The 25,290-nt window shown below is 41.9% G+C and overlaps 1 protein-coding gene and 1 long non-coding RNA gene across 9 annotated transcripts in view; one reads left to right on the top strand and one right to left on the bottom strand.

Moving 5' to 3' along the window:
- Positions 1 to 21,539, bottom strand: part of LOC112644698 (uncharacterized) — a 77,603-nt gene extending 56,064 nt beyond the window's left edge. Inside the window, exons 1-3 of one of the 7 annotated variants that reach the window (XR_004811595.2) lie at positions 21,210 to 21,539; positions 19,929 to 20,116; positions 17,227 to 17,338 (exon numbers count right to left, since the gene is read on the bottom strand). This is a non-coding gene — a long non-coding RNA (uncharacterized LOC112644698). The remainder of the gene's footprint in view (positions 1 to 17,226; positions 17,339 to 19,928; positions 20,117 to 21,209) is intronic. The other 6 variants (XR_004811599.2, XR_004811600.2, XR_004811597.2 and 3 more) reach the window with 6 other exon arrangements.
- Positions 1 to 25,290, top strand: part of PCSK5 (proprotein convertase subtilisin/kexin type 5) — a 458,329-nt gene that overhangs the window by 409,882 nt on the left and 23,157 nt on the right. Inside the window, exons 28-34 of one of the 2 annotated variants that reach the window (XM_035709909.2) lie at positions 948 to 1,025; positions 4,919 to 5,002; positions 6,531 to 6,726; positions 13,537 to 13,754; positions 14,776 to 15,012; positions 16,987 to 17,217; positions 18,423 to 18,600. In XM_035709909.2, coding sequence (XP_035565802.2) covers positions 948 to 1,025; positions 4,919 to 5,002; positions 6,531 to 6,726; positions 13,537 to 13,754; positions 14,776 to 15,012; positions 16,987 to 17,217; positions 18,423 to 18,600 — 1,222 coding nt within the window. The remainder of the gene's footprint in view (positions 1 to 947; positions 1,026 to 4,918; positions 5,003 to 6,530; positions 6,727 to 13,536; positions 13,755 to 14,775; positions 15,013 to 16,986; positions 17,218 to 18,422; positions 18,601 to 25,290) is intronic. The other variant, XM_025423285.3, reaches the window with a different exon arrangement.

Here is a 25,290-nt window from a genome sequence, read left to right as displayed (position 1 = left end):
GGCAAACACTACAAATCAAGTTTTTTGTTTTATTTTCCAAAAAGTCATATTACACCACTGCTTTGACCTCTTTCCCAACTATTTTAAAATCCCAGTTAAATCACTAAAAAGTCTCTCTAGTGCATGTAGGCTTTAGAGTTCAGCGTACCAGAATTCAAATCCTGGCTCTCTTCTTTACTAACTGTGTGACTTTGAACAAGTTACTCATCTTGTCTGAATCCCTCACCCATAAAATAGGAACATGGAACTATTTCAGCCAAGGTCATCTGAGAATTAAATGAGAGAACACACAGAAAGCTCCCAGGACAGAATAAGGCACAATAAAAGTTATACTACTCCCCAACCCTTTAACCTGACCCTGTCTTCACACAGGAAACACAAGTTCCCTTTTAAAACAATCTTCCCTGTCATGAGAAAGCAAGTAATTTGGGGAGCCTGGGTCAGGGAAAAAATAGTTCCAGAAAGAAGTCAGCAAATAATGGTCAGCTGGGATGCCTAAGAGCCAAGCAGAGTCCTGACTTAATAATGTGTATAAAGATGTCAATAACAGAGTTATTTATAATAACCAAAACAAAGAGGTGGATGGAGCAATCTAAAAATGTAACAAAAGAAAAAAATTAAGTGAATTACGGTTCATGCAAATACATAAACAATTAAAAATACAGTGTATGAAGAATTTTAATAGCAAAAATGCCTATAAAATAATATCAAATGCAAAATGGTCAATATGGTATATGCAGAAGACGTAGATGATTACATGCACACATGCGTGTGTAATTATACACTCACATTCAATATGAAGATGGGAAACCTACGGGCTGAAGAACACATCTCTGGCATTTCTGAGTGGTAAGGTGAGAGGCGAAACTGACCTTTATCTTTCTTGCATTAAAAAAATAAAACACTTTATTTTGTTTTTTTTGTTTTTTTTTTTTTAATAAAAAAAGAGCCTGTGCCCACTGCAAGTCCATCTTTGGTGAAGAGCCTGCCACAGAAGCCACGGCGGAAGTTTCAAATCAAAAGAGGTAACAGGGAAGTAGGGAGAAGACAATCGCACTGAATCAAAAACCTTTGTGATATAGAAACTAACCCAAGAAGCTGGGCTACCAGGAGGAAATGGGGTTCAGAATTCCTAAAAGGAAAACAGAAAGAGGTGGTGACCACAACGTAGGCACTCAAAGGCCAAAGACTGGGAGGAAATTCAGCAATGGAGCTTTCTGGAGCATTTAAGAGCATTCCCGATGTGCTGAGTGGTTATCTCTGGGAGAGGCTATCAAGAGAAAGAGAAGGCTCTGGTCCTGCAGATCTATAAGAATAGGCTGGAAGAGCGCTTTTTGCCTTCCCTGTCACTGTAGTGTTATTTGGAAGAGCTGAGATTGGAAAAAATAAATAAACACTAAGTGGTCACCAAGAGTTCTCAGTTAGAAAAATGAACTATGATACATCCATGCAATGGAACAATATGGAGTCATAAAGAAGAATGAGGGGGTTCTTTATATAGCCATAGAGAATGGGCCCAAAAATACATTACAAAAAAAAAAAAAAAGCAGCAATGTGATAAACTGTGTGAATAGATATAGTTTATATGAAAAAGACGGAGAGATACTTCACGATATATTCCCTTTATTCGGTTTTGTTGTTTTTTTTTAAAACTGTGTTAGTATTGCTTATTTAAAACAAAGTTTTTAAAAATAAAACTTCTGTTTTATATGGTTTAGCTATAGTCGTTTCTGAAGAAGAGACACTACATTTTCCTGGTCAGGGTAATTTTTTTTTCTTTGAGGTCTTGTCCAGTCCAGAATTTCTGGAGTGGAAAAAGAAAAAAAAAATGAAAAGAAAAGAAAAACTATGCTCAAGGTCAAATTTTACTTGTTGTGATTAAATCACTAATCTTTTATGAAAAAAGTCCCTGTCTGGCAGGGACAATCCATTGCCGCACGTAATTGCTGTTAACTGTGTGTACAGATCTCCCTCTAGTGGTAGCATGCTGGCATTACAGAATTTTATAACCAGCGTTTCTTTTTTTTTTTTTTTAATTTTTTTTTAAATTTTTATTTATTTATGATAGTCACAGAGAGAGAGAGAGAGAAAGAGAGGCAGAGACATAGGCAGAGGGAGAAGCAGGCTCCATGCACCGGGAGCCCGACGTGGGATTCGATCCCCGGTCTCCAGGATCGCGCCCTGGGCCAAAGGCAGGCACCAAACCACTGCACCACCCAGGGATCCCTATAGCCAGCGTTTCACAGTAAAATACCAAATTGCCAGAATGTGAGACGTATGTAATTATAAACACATGCATATATGTAGATATATACATTATATTTAATAAAAACTGAGAAAGTTCATTAAAATCTCATATCTTTGTAAATAAAAAAGTTTAGTATAAAAATGATAAATTCAATACCTGGAGGGGGAAAAATGTGGCCATTGGCCTCAATATACAATACTAAAGATTTTCAAGGTGTCTGATAAGTATTATTTTGCTATTATTTTTTTAAGAACTCCTCTCAGACATGAAGTATCTTGCTTTTCATTCCATTGAAATATAATTGACATGTAACATTGGGCGGGCTTAACATGTATGATGTGATGATTTGATGTATGTATATACGGTAAAATGATTACCACCGTAGTGTTAACATTACCTTGTGTGTGTGCGTGTGCGTGTGTGTGTGTTTGTGTGTGCGTGGTGAGAACTTTTAAGAGCTACTCTCTCAGCAACTTTCACATATACAAGAGTATTAGCTATAGACATCATGCTGGACGTTACAGCCCCAGCACTTTTTCATCTTATAGCTGGAAGTCTGTACCTTTTGGTGTCCTTTCATCCATTCCTCTGACCCCTACCCCTACCCCTACCCTACCCGGGGCCACCACCAATCTACTCTAGGAGTTTGGGTTCTTTTTAGGTTCCACACAGAAGCGAAATCATAGAGTATTTGTCTTTCTTGCTCTGACGTGTTTCATTTAGCTTAATGCTCAAGATTTATCCATTTGTTGCAAATGGCAAAATCTCCTTTTTTATGGCTAAATAGTGTTTCTTTGTATACATATACCGCATCTTCCTTATGCATTCATCCACCGATGGACACTTAGGTGGTTTCCATGTCTTGACTATTGCAGTGAACATGGGAGTACAGGTACCTCTTGAGGACTGTGATTTCATTTCCTTCAATTATTTACACAAAAGTGGAATTGCTGGTTTAAAAGGCCTTCGGGGAGACACTAGGTCCTGTGGAGATTCCCGCTGTCTCTTGTGAGGTTCCTATGCCTGGTACTGCTGTGCACAAGGCTAATTGAACTCTTCCCAGCTCCCACAAGGGACCGTTCACCAGTGAGTCAGTCTTCTGGAAAACCAGGGTATATTTCTTTCTCCAGACTAGGAAGAGAACGGACACTTAGCACGGCAGGATGGTCATTGATGTTTATCTGTCTGTATCTACACCCACACCAATCTGTCTGTCTACCTACCTACCCCTGGATCTAGTTTTCTCTGTGGCAAATCTCTGCAGCTAATTAACAAGCCTTCAGAGAAACCAAGCAATGCCCCCTGGTGTCACTCCATATTGAATGGAGGGAAAAGAGAACTCAGGTCCAAGGCTGGGAAATGGGGAGGTAGGGTAACCTCAGAGGAAACTGGCAGGAAGGAAGCAGAAGGTCTAGCATTCACTGTGCCGCTATGTGTGCGTGTTACACACACTGTTTCATTCAGTTCCCACGACAGTTCTGTAAGGGAACCACCATTTGCTCTCATTCTAGAGGCATGGAAAATAGGACTCTCTGAGTTTAATTACCGTATCCATGGTTACCCTCCTGTAAGCGGCACAGCTGGGCTCTGAAGGCAGGTGTGACTACAGAACCAACTGTGTCAGACTGACTCTCAGGAGAAGCAGGAAGGAGTGGGAAGCGAGAGAGGGAGGGAAGGAAGGGAGAGGGATGGGGAGATGCCAACAAGAACAATTGACTGAGGGTCAGGGTCATTCATATCACACATCCTAAGCTAGAACTTCTTTTTCAAATTTTCTCCTGTGAGACTCATGCTGATTCCCAAGCAGCTCCAGAGATTCAGTCAAGATCTCATGTACTCACTGAGTGATGCCACTGAGGCTAGTCTGTAGCTCTTTGACATTGTCCTGTGGACTTGCTGATTCTCTGGAAAAGCCTGGCCACCTAATGCTCTCAAGTTGGGGGGGAAAGGCAGAAAAGAACACCTCTAGTGTTTCCCAGGTTAATGGTGCCTTGACCTGGGATGGCCTACAGATCACCTGATCGACCAGAAAGCTCACAGGTGGCTCCATTATGTGAATGTTTAATGAAGATTTAGGAGGAGATAAATTTAAGTTTGCATTCCACAGTGGCTACTCTGAAGAACACAGAAACCCAAACATCGACCGATTATGAAACCTGGTTCCAAAGAACAAGAAAAAAGGGGTGGGGGGGGGGGGAGTGCAGAGAGGAAGGAAAGAAAAAGTTACTCTACAAAAGACACAATGAATTCTGTTATCATCTTGGAGTGAAGAGAAATGGTCACCTAAGAATCTTGAGGAGAGAAGTGATGACCTTTAACTAGAAAATTCTTTCATGCATGCATACACACAGCACACACTCCTACAGATTTCTAATATATGAAAGAAGGAACACCGGTTAGTTCAAACAGCCTCCTTGTATTTAAGGCTATCCTGTCACTGGACGTTTGCAAACAATGTCTTGATAATCCATTGGAAGAAAGAGAAAAAAATAAATGAATAAAGTCTACCGTGCAGGTAATGAGCGGGTACCAGTGTTTAACCAATGCAAAATTGAAGAGGTTCTATTCAGGGCAGGAAGGAAGATTACACATGAGATCCTTTCCAACATGTTAATACAATGTATGAACCTGTTCAAAGGACACTGACTTCTGGTTTCTGTCCCTACACAGACATTTTGAGAGGACACCAGCCATGTCATCCTTCTTGTAAAACCTGTGGTGAATCTGCAACCCAGTGCACTTCATGTCCAAAAGGTCAGTGTGGAATATGCCAAGAGGTGGCAGTGGCCAAGCCAATTCACTGTCTCTCATGTACATCAGCATCATTATGTAAAAGGTTTGCAGGATTTGATCGAGTCTCCTCACTGTTCCTGTCACACTAGATACCCTGGAAAAATGCAGGGACCCAAAGAGTGACCTCTAATAAAAACTGATTTTCAGGGGCACCTTTCAGTTGGTGGAGCATGCAACTCTTGATCTTGGGCTTGTAAGTTCAAGCCCCATGTTGGGTGTAGAGATTACTTAAAAATAAAATATTAAAAAAAAAACTAAAAGCAACTGGCTTTCAAAAGAAAAAGAAAAAAAGAAGAAAAGAAAAGAAAAATGTTAATGTTCTTATCCAAAGGTGTGATGAACTTATCTGTTGATTTGGCCACAGATTTTGTTAGGGTCTCTGGGTACCTGACATTTCTAGGGGTTCCACTACTCTTTAAAGCACATTAACCAAAACAAGAGAACTTAGGGTAGAGACTCCAGGGGAGGGTACTTCCCTTCTTCATTTCTGAATTTAGAGGAGGAAAAAAAAATCTCAAGTACAACCTAACAGCTCGACAGATGAACTGCTTCATCCTCTATAATAACAAAACATCAGAAACAACTTCCCTGAATTCAGGAGGTATTTTATTAACATCACTATTGAGAATTTAAGAATTAAAAGTGACCATTAAAATGCTCATTGTGTGGGAATGTGCAATGTTCATAGTGGGATGGGAGGCAAAACCGTTTAAAAGTATGAAATATGAAAGTTTACAAACAGAAATTGAAGGAATCTTCTTGGGATTTTGGAGTCGAGGGTGATTTTAAAATCATTTTCCTCAATAATGATGTTACCCCATTTTTTTTCCAATTAAAAATGAAGAGCCAGATGGGCATAAGCAGGGGCGCATGATGTGATGAGCACTGGGTGTGATGGGCAATTGATGAATTACTGAACACAGCATCTGAAACTAATGATATGCTATATGTTGGCTAATTGAATTTAAATAAATAAGTAATAAAAATAAAAAGATAAAAAGATGGACTGCCCACTCCAGGTGGCGTTGGATGGAAGAGTTGCTTCTATGTTAGTGTCGAGCGGGAGAGGCTTTGGGGAAGCAGAATAGACACCCTCGAGCCGCACAGGGGTAACTGCCTTACAGGAAGACAGGCGATGGTGTGAATAACCCAAAGGGGCAAAGGGAGGCCCCAGAGGGACCTACACCAATACCAGTAGGAAAGTAAAAGAAACAAGGCAAAAGCCTCCCACTGCCTATTTCTTTTCTGGAGATTTAACTCAATGTGGAAGACTGAGCATCACTAATAAATACTTTGGTTTGCTGGAATTAAGTGTTCCACATATGTAGGCCTTTGGAGAGGTTTAAAACAGCAGTTGTAAAAAAAATAAAAAATAAAAATAAAAAAAATAAAACAGCAGTTGTGAGCATCCGTTCCCTGCATGGTCGTGTGCGCCGTTGGACCAGGCACACGATGACCGTCTGCTCTGCCTCCTTCCCTGGGCTTCTAGGCACCTATCTGCTGGCCCAGGCCTGTGTCTCCTCCTGTCCCGAAGGCACCTGGCCCTCGGCGAGGAACGGCAGCTGTGAGAACTGTACCGAGGACTGCGCATCCTGCTCCGGAGCCAATCTTTGCAGCAAGTGCCAGACTCGGCCAGACTTCCCCGTCTTCCTCCACGAAGGCAGGTGCTACACCACGTGCCCTGAGTAAGTTTCCCTCTTCCTTCCACGTCCCACTCGGGGTCCTCCTCCTACGGTACTTTTACAGCGATTCCTTCTGGCACCAAAGACCTCCTCCCCTCCCTGGTTACAGAGCCTCTGGAAGTGTCCCCTCGTGCCTCTGACATCACCATGCGCCACAGCAGCCAAAACGTACATAAGGCCAGATGCACGCTTCTCCCTGGTGGCTCTTATATGTACGTGTTTTTTACTTTTGTGAAAATATGCTCTTTTTCCACCTGGTGTTTATGATCAAAGAGTTGTCTTTGAGGCTGTGAACACATGAATCTCTCTTTAAATGGTTACAGTAGGTGAGGTGTGAGGTATGAATAATAAATATAGAATAATACCTGGTTAATTATTTATTGATTCCTCGTGGTTTCCTCAGTCCTCTGGTTTGTAATGCCTTTTCTCTTCCCCTGAATGGTTCCACCTCCAGGGTTTAAAAAAAAAGGAAGTGGGAACAGCAAATGGAAAAGTGTGTCACGAAACTTTTCAGTGACAAGCAGCAGAAATTCTAAGTAGGAAGACCGAGACAATGTGGGGTTTATTATCCCATATTACAAAAGTTTAAAATCCAGCATTGGTTACATCAGTGGCTGACACTTCATTAAACACCCACAGTCTTTCCATTTTGCTCTTGTATCTTTCTTAGCTTGTCCTCCCCTGAGCCACCCTGTCTGCCCCGTCTCCAAACCTCACCGCCCTACTCTGCAACAACCAGAGACTCCTCCTCTATCTCTTTTTAAAAGGAAGGAAAGCTTCCTCTGACTTCCCTTCACATCTCATTAGCCAGAATGCATCACTTACATCTGGCAAGAAGGATGGAAATAGAAGGATCAGTTTAGGCTACACAAGATTCACTCTTAAACACTCAAATAATATCAGAACACTGACAGCCAGGAAGACTGGAAAGAGGGAGGCAAGAAAGGAGTTTGGGGGGGCGGGGCGGTGATCAACAGAATCTGTCTTAAGGAATTCGAAATTTCATTTGCTCACCAATGAAAAGAGTTTGATGTTAGATCAATCTACAAGATCTATCTCAGTAGTGGCTAGAGATAGATCAGCAGTATCTGTATCTGCTTCTGCTTATATAGATCCTGTAGGGTACAAACATAAGTCAGGGTACTCAAGAAGCTTCCAATCTAGTGTAGAAGCCAAGCATATTCAGTTCAATTCTGCAGATAAATATTTAGGACCTACTAAGTACAAGAATAGATACTAGAAGCTAAGTTAAGTTAACTGAAAGAAGTCAGAGCTTGCAAAAGGCTTAGAGTCCAGTAGGGGAGACTTACATCAATCAATGTCATACTTCTTAGGGCCTAGATAACACAAAGGGCTAAGAACTTCCAAGAGAAAGGAAGCCACTTAAAACCAGGTACTTACTGAGTGCTTGTGCTGTCCAGGCACAGTGCTAAGGGCTCCAAATGTACGAGACCATTAATCTCACAAGAATCCTCTTATCCAGATACTACTGTTTTCTGCCGTTTGAGGGAAGAGGTAGCATGCCAGCATCACACAACGAATATGTGGTTTGGTTAGGATTTTAACCCAAATCTCCCTAGCACTCAAGCCCATGTGCTTAGTCATTATACAATGCCAACTTCTCATCTAACTGGGGTTTCTTTTTCTTAAGAATAGCTTTTTTGAAATACAATTTACATACCATGGAATTCACTCATACAAAGTGTATAATTCAATGGTTTTTGGTATATTCACAGAATTGTGCAGCATCAACATAATTAATTTTAAAATATTTTCATCACCCCAAAAAGAAACTCCCAATTTCCCCCATCCCTAAGCAACCACTAATTTACTTTCTCTATATAGATTTGCTTATTCCTTGACATTTCATACAAATAGAATCCTACAAAAGGGGATCTTTGAGGCTGCTTTCTTTTACATAGCATATTTCCTCGGTACCTCCCTACCTGGGTATCTGGCTTTTCAGATACCAATACTGGTGAATAGCTCTTTTCTTTTTAAGATTTTTATTTATGCATTTGAGAGAGAGAGAGTGTGAGAGAGAGCATGCATGTGCATGCAAGGGGGGAGAGGGAGAGGTAGACAGAAAGGAAGAATCTCAAATACACTCCAAGCTGAGCAGAGGGGTCAACCCCATGACCCTATGATCATGATCTGATCTGAAACCAAGAGTTAGATGTTTAACCACCTGAGCCACCCAGGCACCCCTGGTGAATAGCTCTTGAAGGATTTTCTCAGGCAGAGTGTAGGGCAATGGAAGGAAAAGTTTAGAGTAAGAGAACCCAGGGAGATGAGGAAGGATGCTGTAAGACAGAGTCAGGGAACTCCCAGCCCGGCTGCTCCAGCAACCACATTCCAGCTGCAGCAAAGTTAGCCAAGACATGATAGTAAAACAAAGGTGAAGGTCAAAAATCTATGTCCCAAAGTCAATCACTGCCTCTTCGTTTACCTTTGCCATGATGACAATTTAATCATAACCACCCTTCACCAACTCTATCTTGGATTCTTTGAATGTTATAGGAATTGACAATGCAGTAAAGTGAAGAAGGAAGAGCAACATTTTGCCTTCCTCCAATGAGTTGATTACTCAACACTTCTCCAAATCTGGATCAAGCCACTCTTCTGAAGCTATAGGAGAGTACGCAGATACACAGTAACCAAAAATTGTTGTATTTTCTGAGCAGTAGGGAAGCTACTAACAGGTCTGAAAATCCTGCAGACTACAGAGTCATGAGCAAGTGTTCCCCTGCTTTGGGTAGCTTTGTCACTGTAGGTCCCCTACATTTGTGTTTACAGAAAAAACAGGGAAGACAAAGTCTGAGAAACATATAATATCCAGTTTGGCTTCATAGCTTCATTGCTATTTCTGAAAAATCATCCTTTTGGGTGTGATCCCCCGTAAACCAGCAGTAAGATTTATAACAGGAACATAACCTGCAATGAAATGGTACCCAAATGTTCAGAATTACTTCTAAGTCAGGGTGCCTGGTGGGCTCAGTCAGAAGAGTATGTGACTCTTGATCCCCAGGTCATGAGTTAGAGCCCCATGTGGGATGTAGAGATTACTTGAGTAAATAAAATAAAAAAAAAATTACCATGTCAGCATTAGTGACCACCACTTTTTCAAATATGGTATATGTTCATAAAAAAGAAAAGTTTAAGTAGTAACATACATCATTATAGTGATTGTTTAAAAGGTAACAAAAAAGTGTGCTCAAATTCACCAAATGTGAAAGATATGAAGCTCTGATAGAAGAAAAATACAGTCTTACTTTAAGTGCTGGCAGTCACTGTCTTAGGTGTCTATAAAAGTGTCTGGAGGTGAAGCTCCAGAACTATTCAGCTTTTGTTATATATATTTGTCTGGGCTGAAAAACTTCAATCTAGAGTACTTTGAAATTAACAATTTAAGGCAAGTGGCCATTTCTTCTCAAAAGAAATATTATTTTTCTTCTTAACTAAACAATGAAATAAAATATTAACAAAAAAAGTTTTGTAAATGCAGGGAGAAGACAGGAGAGCAGATCACTGGGAAGATCTGTGTGATGTGAGATGTTGGGGTACCGGAGCAAATGGTCAAGAAAGAATTCTTGAGACATCTTCGGTGCAAAAAAAGGGTGGTTTGATTAAAGCACAGGGACAAGACCTGTGGGCAGAAAGAGCCATACTGGAGTCATAAGGAATGGATACTCATATATTTTCAAGTTGGAAGGGGGTTAGGGACAGTATAAGTCTCTAAGGATTCAGAAGCAAGGTTTCAAGGACCTTGAGGGGCTAGCTGTTGTTGGGGAAAACTCACTTACTCCTGTCTAGTAAAACCTTAGTCCTGGAAGCCCTTCAGATGTAGATCAGTGGGCCATATGTTTGGGGGATGATTGCTAACGTGTATCTTGAAGAGGAGGGTGGAGTGTGGGGAGAAAGGAAATTTCCAAAGGAATTTTACAGAAGCCTGCAGCCTACAGAAGAGCTAATGTCTAGCTAAGGTTGCCTTGGACCTCCAGCAAAGTATTGACATTGAGGCAGCTGAGGTCCTGGAGAAAATTCATTCTGCCTGTCCAAGTACTTGTCAATGGGCTGTAAGTTATCAGGAAATTTAATTATTTCCCCTATATTTCTTTTACCTTTGTTCTCCATATCATGTGTAGAGAAGGCTGCTTTCAGAAAGTGAAGAACCTTATGGCTGCCTCCTGACACGTTTCTGGGATTGACATATTTTTTAGTTAGCAATAGTCTTCAATATTGTTTTATTGTGCTTTAACATTAGAAGTGGATAAAAAAAAAAGAGGTGGATAAAATGTTACGCTAGTAGGGAAAGAATCACCAAACAAACCATTGAAAAAAATAATATCCATTTGAGTCTTTTTCATATCAAATCACGTGGACATTTTTCTATTTCTCGTCATTCTTCCATGTTTTAGACCCTTGTGAATATCCTGACTCACCCTGATTAGCCAGGATAAATTTTCTATTTAAATCAACAGATTAGCAAACTTGATCTCATGCACTTCATATTTTTTTTTCTCTTTTTTGCCTGAATCCATTCCTTTTATTTGAGCATACTATAGGACATGCACAGACTCTCCTAGGAGAAGAATCTGGAAAAGGTTTCTTAGCGCTACATCTTTACAAATTCTTACTCAAACTGTTCGTGTTTGGTATCCAGAAACAAATCTGCAGAGACCTTGACTAGGCGTAGTGCTGAAAATTCCCCAGAGGTCAAGTAACATCACGTGGCCCAAAGCCTCCAATCTCTCGGCCTTCAGGGGGGTCAGTGCCCCCTTCTAAAACGACAGGGGGTGGCCAGTCCCACCCTGAGCCCTTCCTTTCCAGAAAGTATGAGGTGTGGTCAGAGGGGCCAATGATGAATAACAAGGACATTCCTACCACTTGGGAAATTCTACAAATTCAGAGGTTCGCTAGGGAGGAAAGCCAGACCTTTCTTTGGGTGGAGTCAAATCCCTCCACACACACGGAAACAATGAATCCTCCAAATTCTCATTCAGGTAGAAGACATGATAGCTTTGAGAATGCACTAAATCTACTTACCTTCAAATTTCTCAAATTTAATCAAACTTTTATTGGGTGTGTAAAGTATTTCTATCCACTGTCTCGCCAAATTCATTTTTAACAGATTCACTTGATTGGACACAGCAGTGGTGTCTTTGTTCTCCATCATGGTTCAAAAAAAGCTAAGATACTACTGGATAGGGGAGCCTGCTCGTAGCTTTCATCTGGATACTATTTGGTTCCCCCTCTTCTCCTAAACTGCTTCATCTCCAATTTTTCTTTCTTAAAACTACATTAGGTATGTAACACTTATTCACCCCTGTCCTATATCTTCCTGATACATTCAGTTTATTTTTGTTTACTGAATAAATAGAAGAATGGCTAAAAGAATGATTGAACAGATGTGAATGAGTTCATTAAAACATCAAGACGTCATATAGGATTCTTTATTGGCATGGATTCAAAAAGGACTCTAGTAGGCTGAGTTATTGGCTACAATTCTTCACCCCTCCACGTCCCCGTGCCCTCTGCTTGTCACTTTGCAGCAAGACACAGAATGGATTTCTCTGACACTTGACTTTGGGCCGGGTTGATTTGCTCTAGCCAACAGGATGTTAGCAGAAGGGAAGCAGAGGCTTAAAACCTGTTTGCCTGGATGAACTTGCCTTCTTGTGCTCTGTCCTGGCTAAGAGAAGAATGTGCTCCAGTAGGTCCCTATGCTAGCGAAGATAAAGGGACATGAAGAAGACCTGGGTCCATTGTGTATCTCGGGGCGAAGCCTCCTTCCCCTGGAGTACATGCCTGAGCTCTCCCTGTACAATGACATATGCCTCGTTGAGCCTAGATCTGCCTTCCCACAGATGCACGGGCGATGAGTTTTGGGGTGTTTTGTCACACAGCACTATTATAGCAATAGCTGACAAACAGGTAGAAAATTATAGGAAACAATTGGAACAGATACCTAGAACATCAGAAGTCCATACTGGTTTATGATTTTCCTGTTTTGCAAGCTCTAGCTTTTCCTTCAGCTTTCTTCTTCAAAGAAATTGTTTATATTTCCTTCATCTTCCAGATATATTTGAAAAGGTTGAGGCTTTCATATGTACTGTGTTCACCAATCAGTGAGAGATGTCTATGGCATGATAATGTAATCATTCAGAGGTATAATATACATACAGACATCAGAATCCACCTTGAAGAAAGTCAGTCACATAAATATATACTCCACTGACAGCTACTGTAAATAAATTTGATGTTTTGTGCTAATGTTGTGTGTGTGTGTTTAAAAGAAGCCACCAGAGGTTGGCTGAGAGCATCGGAAAGCAAAAGCAGTTCTAATTTTATAGGGCATTAAACCTTTGGAGCTTTTTAAAAACAACTTCTTAACCTAATTATGAATGATCATTTTATATTAAGTACTAAATTCAGTAATTTATTAAATTAAAATTTCTCATTAAAAATGCATTAAAAGCATCTTCTACTCTAACATAAGGCTCTAATTAAAAAAGAAAAGAAATTAGGAGATAAATGGGGACCCGGAAGATAGCCAAACTCTACACAAATTAACACAAATTGTCTTTAAACAAACCAAATTCACAAGGATAATTAATGCCTGTACCTTTCCTTTTTCTCCTCCCAGATTTGATTTCTAACTGCTCTTTCTTGGGAAGTCTGATGGCCTCATTCGGTCCCACAATAGCAATAGTCCCTCTAGTTTTTTCTTCAAGTCCCAAATCCTGTGCCACCAAGCGTGACTCATTTCCCTAGTTGGAAAGCTTCTCCAGGTGTGCTCTGTCCTCCACACAGGGGCTTCTACGCAGAAGACAGTACGTGTATGCCCTGTAGCTCTCCTTGCAGAACATGTGAAGGAAATGCCACCAACTGCCACTCTTGCCAAGGAAGCCTCATCCTGCACCAGGGAGCATGCTGGGAAGCCTGCCCTGAGAGGCACGTGGCCATGGAGGGGGTGTGCAAGCATTGCCCTGAGATGTGTCAGGACTGCATCCATGAGAAAACATGCAAAGGTACCTGGGAGCATCCCAGGGGAGAGTGTGGCTCTCACAAACCACCCTCCCTGGGGACCGATGATCTGAGCTGGGTGGGGAGGGTGCCCATGCAGAATGGAGAGAACCAGTCTCCCTACCTTTACTGAAATATAACCACCTCTGTGCACATCACTGAGGAAATCAAAGATGAGTTTAATGCCTTCCCATTATAGATTCTTCAAGCCAAGACAAATGCAAACCCCTTTGCTGCATGATTTCTTCCGCACAGGTGTACTGAGCACTTAGGAGTGTGCCACTCACCATCCCAGCTGCTAGAGATAAAAATAAGAACCCAAAGTTCCTGCCTCTTTGAGCCCAAAATCTTATAGAAGAGGCTGATATTAATGGAACACAGAGGTAGCTAGAGAATTGCCACTGTCACAAAAGATACGAAAGAAAAGTTCAGGTGACAGAATAACACTCTGGCTAGGAATTTTTTTTTCTGCTATTATCTCCAAGAAGGGCTAATTTCCTTTCCAGAGCAAGATTCATTTAACTGGTGCTGTTCTATCGAAAAGATTTTCTTGGTGTGACTATGTTTTCTTGGTTTCCCTCCCAATGAATACAAATGAAAGAAACCCACAATGCATTCCTCACACTGAGCAACCATGTCTATGTCACTGACCTACCCTATCATTGAATGAAAATTTAATTAATGCAAGGATTTTTAAACCACTTTTGGATTGAATAGAGCAAGTTTTCTGGGTCGTCAACAATACCTCCAGCACCTCAGCCATAGCTGGTCTGCCACAGCACTGCATTTTTTTTTTTTTTTACACCTCCAAAGGGCAGATCATTTCAGGCTGTAAACCCAGAGCCACATCAACAGGCCACCCTATGTGGTCTTCTCTCCCAAAGCTTAGAGATGTCATGGGGCACGTACATGAAACACTCAGAACAAAGGAGCCGGTGTGGTCCGGACAGGCCAGCGCACTACAAAAGGAATGAATTCCTTTCTCCTGTGTCCTGGGGGTAACTTGCTGCATCCTCTTTCCCCTAGAATGTATGCCTCAGTCGTTCCTGTACAAGGATATGTGTCATCAATCCTGTCCCCAAAGCTTCTATGCAGACTTAGGCCAGTGTATCCCCTGCCACGAAGACTGTCTGGAGTGTAGTGGCCCCTCAGCCGATGACTGTGACCTCTGTGCCGAGCCCTCCTTGGTTTTCTATGATGGACAGTGTTTGGACGAGTGCCCAGTGGGAACTTACTATGAAAAAGAGACTAAGGATTGCAGAGGTAAAGACTCGCGGGGGCATGGCCAAGCATCCCAGGGAGCCTGACACAACTGTGGGTTTCTGCTGAGATGAAGCAGGTGCTGGGGTTTGCAGGGTTCCAGCCCCAAAGCTGTCATCCCATCCATTTCCCTCCTGCTCAAGAAAGCAGACTTTGAATCTGCCCTAATTTATTATTTACTTTTAACATGAATCATTCATAAGCTTTGACCACATAACTTTTCTTAATAACACATCAGACTGACCCTCCTCACAAAAGGGGCTCTGAAAAACAAAAACAAAAATAAAAAAAAAATAAAAAAATAAAAGTTCAGCTCTGAACTACTGATCAAAAAGAATTCTCATGTGAAGTTTCACAGCAGAGATGAGCCTTCACAAGTCACCCAAAATGGAAGATTTTTTTTTTCTTAAAACTTGAAGCCACTTTACAGCAGTATGAGGCGAGCTGTGCCACAGAGGATTTTCTTGGTGTGTCTTGAGTCACTCATGGATCTGCTCCCACTCTGTGGCTCCTTATGTGCTTCGGCAGCTCCTGCCCTGAGGACCCTGGGGACCCGTACGCCCCCCTAACCCCCAGCAGGTCAACCCCTCCCTGCTCAAGCAGGGATCTGCTCTTGTTTATGCCTCCTGATGTTTTGCCTAGGTATCAACTGTTTGCCTCAGAACAGGAAAAATACAATAAGTGGTCTATTGTCAGAATTCGCAAAACAAATGAATCATCCTGGGTGAACTTCTCCAGAGTTTCCTGAAAACTGGCGTTTCCTGGAGTTTCACTCCAGCTAGGCAGCCAGTAGTAACCTGGCCCCAGTGTTGCCATCCAGCAAGCACTGCTTAGATGTGCACAGGTGGTCCCAACAGCAGCAGGAGCTTGAGGGTGCACCCATGTAGCAAGAGAGACCCCAGGCCCCCCATGTCCCAGGACAAACTCAGAGAAATTATTTTTTCTTTTCTTTCTTTTTTTAAGACTTTTTGTTTATGTATTCATGAGAGACACAGAGAGAGAGGCAGAGACACAGGCAGAGGGAGAAGCAGGATCCCTGCAGGGAGCCTGATGCAGGACTCGATTCCAGGACCCCTGGGATCATGACCTGAGCCGAAGGCAGACACTCAACCACTGAGCCACCTAGATGTCCCAGGAAAATGTTTTTCATATCACGGGACATGAAGATGTAGCCGACTCCTGACAGCTTTCTGCTCTAGCCTGATGATCTGGCTGTGTTTTACGTATGGCACTCTAGTGTCCATGTTCCAGCTGAAAGAGCATGGACTAGAACCTGGGCAGAAGATGTGTGTGTCTGTCATGAATGAATAAATAAAATCCTTTTAAAAGAAAAGGATAAAAAAGAAAAACAGAAGGAAACAAACTGCACCTTTATTCTAGGCAGAGGGAACAGCAATTACTAAAATTCCAGGGATAAATGAATGGTTTTGTTTTTATTTGCCTAACAAAAATTTACTGAGCACCTGCTACATGCCAGGCCCCCTCACAGGGGACTGTGCGCTCATCAATGAATACAAAAGAGGCTTTTTTTTTTTTTTGATCAACAGATAATTATAATACACCCCAACAATTGTTATGTTAGTATTAAGCTCCAGGGGTTCTGAGAGGTCAGTGGAAGACCATAGCATAAGAGTTACGGGGTGAGCAGGCCACAAACCAGCGTATGACAATTCTGTACTCTACAGAATTGCTTATTATTTTGTTGCAGTTTGGGTAACTACACTGAGTCCAGTATTTCTGGATGGTGCAAGAAGAGGCTCCCTAGATAGTATAGAGAATGTGCAATGGCCATCTTCCTTCTCATTTGACTAGAATGCTCTACCCAGAGCCCCAGAGCTCTACCCAACTGGTGGCCCCATGTCCTTGACCTGGAACCCTAGAAATCTCTGAAACAGAGGAGGAAGGAATGGAAACACACCTTCCAGCGGGGACCCCAGCCCTCTCTCACTAGCTCTTCTGCTCTCACTGTGTCAACAGATTGCCACAAGTCCTGCCAGACCTGCTTGTCATCTGGGAGGTGCACCACCTGTAAGGAAGGCCTGCAGGTCAACAGCCACGGAACCTGCATGCCTCACGAGGAATGCACCCACTCTGAGTACTGGGATGTGCAGGCTCTGAAATGCAAGCCCTGCCATGCTAAGTGCTTCCGCTGCACTGGGCCCACAGAGGAACAGTGTCACTCCTGCCCAAGGGACAGACTTCTTCTCAGTGAGTTACCTTTCCTCGGCTGAGGGCTGGCTCTTTCTTTCCCTCCAGCTGCAAAACTGGTGCCCAGGAGGTATTTGGTATCTTTCTAATTTTTCACTTTATATTTGGAAAATTTTCAAACCTACAGAAAAAACAAAAGTACAAAGAACATCACACATGTACCCTTCACCCACTCTGCCCACCCCTAATCTTGTACCCCATTTACTCAATCACTAGCTTACTCTTGCTCTCTCTCAATCTCCAATAAATATTTTCCGGATCATCTGAGGATGTGACCTACACATTGTGGCTCCTTTAGCTTTAATACTTTGGTCTGTATTTCCTAAAAATAGGGATGCTTTTTTACATAGCCATGGTACAGTTGTCGATGCAAGTGAATTTAACATCACTACTTTACTATATCATCTGTTTTATAAGTGTGGCAATTCCCCCTTGGAACAGGAGCCAGTTTCCAACCAGGTATTGCTCTCTGAAGCCCCCCTTAATCTGAAACATTTCCACAGACAGTTTTTCTACATCGTATCAACATTTTAGAAGAATATGGTCCCTGTCCGTCCATTGGAGCCTGTGTGAGGCTGCCCACGGCTGCATGGAGATGATGCATTCTCAGCCAGAATACTTCAACAGGGATGCTAGCTGTGGTCATCTGTTCAGAGTGCTGTCCAATGTCTCCATTGCTTAGTTACTATGTTCCCTTGGATTAATAAGCAGTTGGTGGAGAGACACTTTACAAACATGCGGGTACTCAGCCCCTCATCAGAATTTCCCCCGGCTTTTGCAACCAGTGATTAATAAATCTTCTGAAGTCTGGCATGGTCTGAGGCTGGCCACCTCCAGCAGATCATATTTGCAGGTTATCTCTGATGTGAAGCAATGCCCTCAGGTTTCCAGGGATAGCATGATTAGGCTTCACACAGGCATGTGAGAAAGAAAATGAAGCAAAATTCACTCAGCCAGAAGAAGGAGCAGTGGAGGAGCATGAGGAGCGGGGAGCGGGGAGAGAAATATGCCCAAGATCTGGAAAGTGTTAGCATCTATCTCCCCAACCCAGGAGACCTGAGAAGCAAGATACTCAGAGGGACATCGTCTCCTTCCTCCTGCATCCACCACTCCCACCATGGTTCACAGAGGGGAGCACAGAGAGGAGGTTTGGGAGACACATGTCATACCTGATATCAAGGCAGACTCTTTTCCTTCCTTGGCAGACACGATCTGCGTGCAGGACTGCCCCGAGGGCTACTACGCTGATGAGGACAGCCACCAGTGTGTCCCCTGCCACAACTCCTGTAGGACATGTGAAGGGAGACGCAGCACACAGTGCCTCTCCTGCCAACCAGGTTTATTCCAACTGGAAAAGGAGTGCCTCCTCTACTGCAGGGAAGGGTAAGGTGCTCCACACTCGTTTCCCAAAACCACTCTAGACAGCACTCTTGGCAAACTCATTTGGCAGACGAGGAAGCTAAATTCTACAACACCAGACTGAAGTCTCGGTGCTACTAAGAAATGAAGAGGAGAGTCCAACTGAGGTCTAATGGTCCCTAAAGGATATCAGCTCTACTGACCGGCTGGCTCAGTCGGTAGAGCACGCAACCCTTGATTTTGGGGTCATGAGTTTGAACCTCACGTTGGATGTAGAGATTCTTAAATAAATATCTTTAAAAAAAAAAAAAAAGGATTTCAGCTAGTTCATATAATGGATGAGGACAGAAGAGAGGCAGAGTGACCCAGTGAGATAACATTAAGGGTCGATTATCAAGTCAGAATCACGTGTCAAACTTCACTACTAATTTGAAGGTACAGGAGATCACAAGACAGAGGCAAAGCACTCTTCCCTTAGAGAAGTCTAAGACTATACATGTAGTTTCTTTCTCTTCTGCATTAGGATTTGTTCCGATCAGATTTAATAGGTGAAGTCTAAGTAATGTATGTGGGCACTGATTTTACAAAGGGAAAAATTTCAGTTAAATATTCCCACTTATACCCCTGGGATCCAGCTCTCTGCTCAACAGTCTACTTTTCCCTCTCCCTCTGCCCACCCCCATTCATGTTCTCTCTCACTCTCTCTCAAATAAATAACAGATCTTAAAAACAAAACAAATCTTAAAATACAAAAAGGAATGGATTCTTCCCATAGATTTCTTACCAAGAAAGTTAAAAGCACCTGAAAAAAAAACCTCTTATTTTTCATACATATTACTGCAACACACAGCACAAAGTCACACACCTCACCCCTCAAAAACAGCAGCCAAATTGATCCATGAAGAAAGGGCCCTACCCAACAAGGGAGGGAGATGGGGCCACCTGGCTTAGCTTTTATCTTCATTCCAGAAAATGCCTGAAAAGATCTGGATCCAATAAAAGTAATCTCCATCTCCCTCAAATCAAGTCATTAAATACTCTTTACACAAAAGGGTGTAATCCTGTGATCTAAATAGACTGTGGACCACGGAATTAAGAAGACAATTGTTCCGTTGTGAAGTGTGTGAAATTACCCACTGAGAAGAGAGGTACAGGTTGCCATAAATCTCTTTAATGGGGAACAAATGGGATATTAATGAGGTATTAGTGGAAATATTTAATAGAAATGGTTCCTCTTATAAAATCAATGTTCCTCTTGCACCGCATCAACTTCGTATGGTAAATCTCTTTGCCTTGAAAAGGCAGGTATATGATCCTCTGAACCTTTACTCACACACATAATTATCTTTTACCTCAGAGCAAGTTTTGGAAGCCTCCAATTAATGTTTGTGCTTGTGCGCAAAATCTGATTCAAGGTATTGAGGTTCTGGAGATTGCATTGCCACATCACACAAGTCATCGAAGGAAGAAGCGGTGTTGTACTCTTTTAATCATGTCTAGTCCACCCTCCACTGTCTTGTCCTCTGATAATTTTTAAGACCTATGGTGTATTAAAAAAGTAAAATGGTGTATTAATAAGCTCTCTTCCTCACAGTCCCTACTAATGCTTTTCATCTTAAAAACAACTCATCACATTAGTAACTTTAGTAAAGAACATGTACGCTGCTTTGGAGTTTACAAAGAATTTCTACTCAGAATATATATTTTTTTCAGAATATATTTTTAAACTATGATTTGGTTCTCCAACAATCCTCAGAGATTGATTTATTCTCCCCATTTTACAGATGAGAAACTTGAGGCTCAAGGAACTTAAGTGACTTGCCCAAAGTCACAAGGCCACTAATACATAGTAGGGCCACGATGGGAAATCAGATCTTCTGACTTCAAGCCCATGTATTCTCTGTGTGGGAAAATGTGGGTTTCTACCTTTTCCGGTGGCTCTCTTTCGGACCTTCTGTTCTGTGGTCTTTATCAGCTCTTCAGTTCGTGATTGATGTTTTCTTTGTCCTCCCTTCATCACCCTGTCTTTTACTGATTGGGCAATAATTGCTTCTCACCTCACTGCAGAAGGTAAAGCAAGGCCTGATTTGCCACAAGCCAGGCCACTGAGGTACAAGAGCCTCGCTCAGGTCAGTGACAGGTGGCTAGGTAGAGGCAGGCTCAGCACTACCTAGCCTGGGTTTTAGTTTCCAACGAATTAGAAGAAATGAAATAAATTCTAAGGAAACTAATGTAGCAAATAGTTTCACATCAGAGAAGCCAAGGGCAAACCTTCCAGTTTCTAGGATAGTTTAAGTGTGCCAGTGTCCAGAGATGCCAAGAAGGATCAGATGACCCATAGAAGCTCATCTTTGCCAATGATTTCTTTTCTCTCTTCTATCTTACTGGAAATTTTTTTTTACTTACTTTGCCCTGCTTTGTTATAGCAGGTATGTAACAGATATGCTCAAATCACAGTAGCCTGCTTCACAAGCTTGACATTAAGCCAACCGTCTAAATTCTCTGAGCCTCCTTTGTAAAATAGGGATTGGGTTTGCTTTTAGATTTAATCATATGATTCATAATTATCACTAATATGTGCTACTTATAATGAACCCGGCACTGTTCTAACAATTTTCTCAATAATAACTTACTTAATTTTACCTACTAACATTAGCCTCATATTACAGACTTGAGGCACAGGGACGTTGTGTGACTTGCTCGGGGTCGCACAGCTCATAAGTGGAATTGCTTGGCTTTGACTCCATGCAGTTTGTTCCAAAAGGCAAGCTCCCGACTTCCATGCTCTAGTGTCTCAATTTAGGTTCATTAAGGTGAATTGATGTTTATGAATTCCCCAGTGCATGGTCAGTTATGTAGTAAAAAGTTGATGAACAGTGATTATGGTTCTCTCTAGCCTCCAAAATTTTTTTCAGAGGTTACATCTATTATTACGTAAACACTAGCATCACTCATGTCACCTCTTATTTCACAATAGAGGTTTTTTAAAACTGAGAAACTAGAAGAATCACTCAGAGGCACTAGAAACAGCTCCCATACCCTGATCCCATTCAATAACACTTGAAACTTGAATTTTCCAGTGGAGAAGCATATGGGTATAGAGAAGGCAAAAGTAGGGAATAATTATTGTGGCTCCGCTACATATGATAAGTCCTTTTGTGTCCTTACATAATTTAATACAAATAGAAGGGGTGGGATTGTAGTGCCCAATTTAAAGATAAGAAAACTGAGGGCAGCCTGGGTGGCTCAGAGGTTTAGCGCCGTCTTTCGCCCGGGGTGTGATCCTGGGGCCCCGGGATCGAGTCCCACATCGGGCTCCCTGCATGGAGCCTGCTTCTCCCTCTGCCTGTGTCTCTGCCTCTCTCTCCCTCTCTCTGTCTCTCATGAATAAATAAATAATTTTTTAAAAAAGAAAAAAGATAAGAAAACTGAGAGTCATTATATTTATTAGTATCATTACAGGCAAACCCTGGAGATACTGTGGTTCACTTCCAGACCACTGCAATAAAGCAAATACCGCAACAGAGCAAGTCAAGGGAAGTTTCAGGTTTCCTAGTGTATATATATAAAAGTTAGGCTTACACCACACTGTAGTCCATTAAGTATGCAGTAGCATTAAGCCTAGAAGAGTGAGATCCATACCTGACTTTAAAAATACTTGATTGCTAAAAAATGCTAACCGTCATCAGAGCTTTCAGTAATCCCTGATCACAGATCCCCATAAAAAGTGTAACAGGGATCCCTGGGTGGCGCAGCGGTTTAGCGCCTGCCTTTGGCCCAGGGCGCGATCCTGGAGACCCGGGATCGAATCCCACATCAGGCTCCCGGTGCATGGAGCCTGCTTCTCCCTCTGCCTGTGTCTCTGCCTCTCTCTCTCTCTGTGTGTGTGTGACTATCATAAATAAATAAAAATTTAAAAAAAAAAAGTGTAACAATAATGAAAAATTTGAACTATTGAGAATTACCAAAATGTGAAAAAGGACGTGAAGTGAGCAGATGCTATCGGAAAAACAGCACCGATAGACTTGCTCTGTGCAGGGTTGCCACATACCTTTGGTTTGTAAAAAGCATGATATTTGCGAAGCGCAATGAAGCACAGCGTAATAAAATGAGGTGTGCCTATGGGAATGGATCTACTGAGTCAATTTTATGAGGAGAGTCTTAAGTCACCCCACTTGGGAACAAACACTGTCCCACTAACCATGATTTTTCCACCACACCCAACTTTTTTTTTATTCTTTTATTGGAGTTCTACTTGCCAATATATAGCATAACACCCAGTGCTCATCCCGTCAAGTGCCCCCCTCAGTGCCTGTCACCCAGTCACCCCCACCCCCCGCCCACCTCCCCTTCCACTACCTCTTGTTCATTTCCCAGAGATAGGAGTCTCTCATGTTCCATCACCCTCACTGATATTTCCCACTCATTTTCTCTCCCTTCCCGTTTAATACCTTTCACTATTTTTTATATTCCCCAAATGAATGAGACCATATAATGTTTGTCCAATTGACTTACTTCACTCAGCATAATACCCTCCAGTTCCATCCACGTTGAGGCAAATGGTGGGTATTTGTCATTTCTAATGGCTGAGTAATATTCCATTGTATACATAGACCACAGCTTCCTTATCCATTCATCTTTCGATGGACACCGAGGCTCCTTCCACAGTTTGGCTATTGTGGATATTGCTGCTAGAAACATCGGGGTGCAGGTGTCCTGCCATTTCACTGCATCTGTATCTTGGGGGTAAATCCCCAGCAGTGCAATTGCTGGGTCCTAGGGCAGATCTATATTTAACTCTTTGAGGAACCTCCACACAGTTTTCCAGAGTGGCTGCACCAGTTCACATTCCCACCAAAAGTGCAAGAGGGTTCCCCTTTCTCCACATCCTCTCCAACATTTGTTGTTTTCTGTCTTGTTAATTTTCCCCATTCTCACTGGGGTGAGGTGGTATCTCATTGTGGTTTTGATTTGTATTTCCCTGATGGCAAGTGATGCAGAGCATTTTCTCATGTGCTTGTTGGCCATGTCTAGGTCTTCTTTGGTGAAATTTCTGTTCATGTCTTTTGCCCATTTCATGATTGGATTGTTTGTTTCTTTGCTGTTGAGTTTAATAAGTTATTTCTAGATCTTGGATACTAGCCCTTTATCTGATATGTCATTTGCAAATATCTTCTCCCATTCTGTAGGTTGTCTTTTAGTTTTGTTGACTGTATCCTTTGCTGTGCAAAAGCTTCTTATCTTGATGAAGTCCCAATAGTTCATTTTTGCTTTTGTTTCTTTTGCCTTCGTGGATGTATCTTGCAAGAAGTTACTGTGGCCGAGTTCAAAAAGGGTGTTGCCTGTGTTCTCCTCTAGGATTTTGATGGAATCTTGTCTCACATTTAGATCTTTCATCCATTTTGAGTTTATCTTTGTGTCTGGTGCAAGAGAGTGGTCTAGTTTCATTCTTCTGCATGTGGATGTCCAATTTTCCCAGCACCATTTATTGAAGAGACTGTCTTTCTTCCAATGGATAGTCTTTCTCCTTTATCGAATATTAGTTGACCATAAAGTTGAGGGTCCACTTCTGGGTTCTCTATTCTGTTCCATTGATCTATGTGTCTGTTTTTGTGCCAGTACCACACTGTCTTGATGACCACAGCTTTGTAAAACAACCTGAAATCTGGCATTGTGATGCCCCCAGCTATGGTTTTCTTTTTTAAAATTCCCCTGGCTATTCGGGGTCTTTTCTGATTCCACACAAATCTTAAGATTATTTGTTCCAACTCTCTGAAGAAAGTCCATGGTATTTTGATAGGGATTGCATTAAAAGTGTAAATTGCCCTGGGTAGCATTGACATTTTCACAATATTAATTCTTCCAATCCATGAGCATGGAATATTTTTCCATCTCTTTGTGTCTTCCTCAATTTCTTTCAGAAGTGTTGTGTAGTTTTTAGAGTATAGATCCTTTACCTCTTTGGTTAGGTTTATTCCTAGGTATCTTCTGCTTTTGGGTGCAACTGTAAATGGGATGGACTCCTTAATTTCTCTTTCTTCAGTCTCATTGTGAGTGTATAGAAATGCCACTGACTTCTGGGCATTGATTTTGTATCCTGCCACACTGCCGAATTGCTGTATGAGTTCTAGCAATCTTGGGGTGGAGTCTTTGGGTTTTCTATGTACAGTATCATGTCATCTACAAAGAGGGAGAGTTTGACTTCTTCTTTGCCAATTTGAATGCCTTTTATTTCTTTTTGTTGCCTGATTGCTGAGGCCAGGACTTCTAGTACTATGTTGAATAGCAATGGTGAGAGTGGACATCCCTGTCATGTTCCTGATCTTAGGGGAAAGGCTCCCAGTGTTTCCCCATTGAGAATGATATTTGCCATGGGCTTTTTGTAGATGGCTTTTAAGATGCTGAGGAATGTTCTCTCTATAGAGTTTCTCTATAAAACTCTCTGAAGAGTTTTGATCAGGAATGGATGCTGTATTTTGTCAAATGTTTTCTCTGTACCTACTGAGAGGATCATATGGTTCTTGTGTTTTCTCTTGTTGATATGCTCTATCACACTGATTGCTTTACACATGTTGAACCAGCCTTGCATCGCAGGGATAAATCCCACTTGGTCATGGTGAATAATCCTCTTAATGTACTGTTGGATCCTTGTTGAGAATTTTTGCATCTGTGTTCATCAGGGATATTGGTCTATAATTCTCCTTTTTGGTAGGG

This window comes from Canis lupus, chromosome 1 (assembly GCF_003254725.2).
Source record: "Canis lupus dingo isolate Sandy chromosome 1, ASM325472v2, whole genome shotgun sequence".
NCBI lineage: Eukaryota > Metazoa > Chordata > Mammalia > Carnivora > Canidae > Canis > Canis lupus.
The sequence above is the reverse complement of the archived record's forward strand: the minus strand, read 5'-3'. Positions and strand labels throughout refer to the sequence as shown.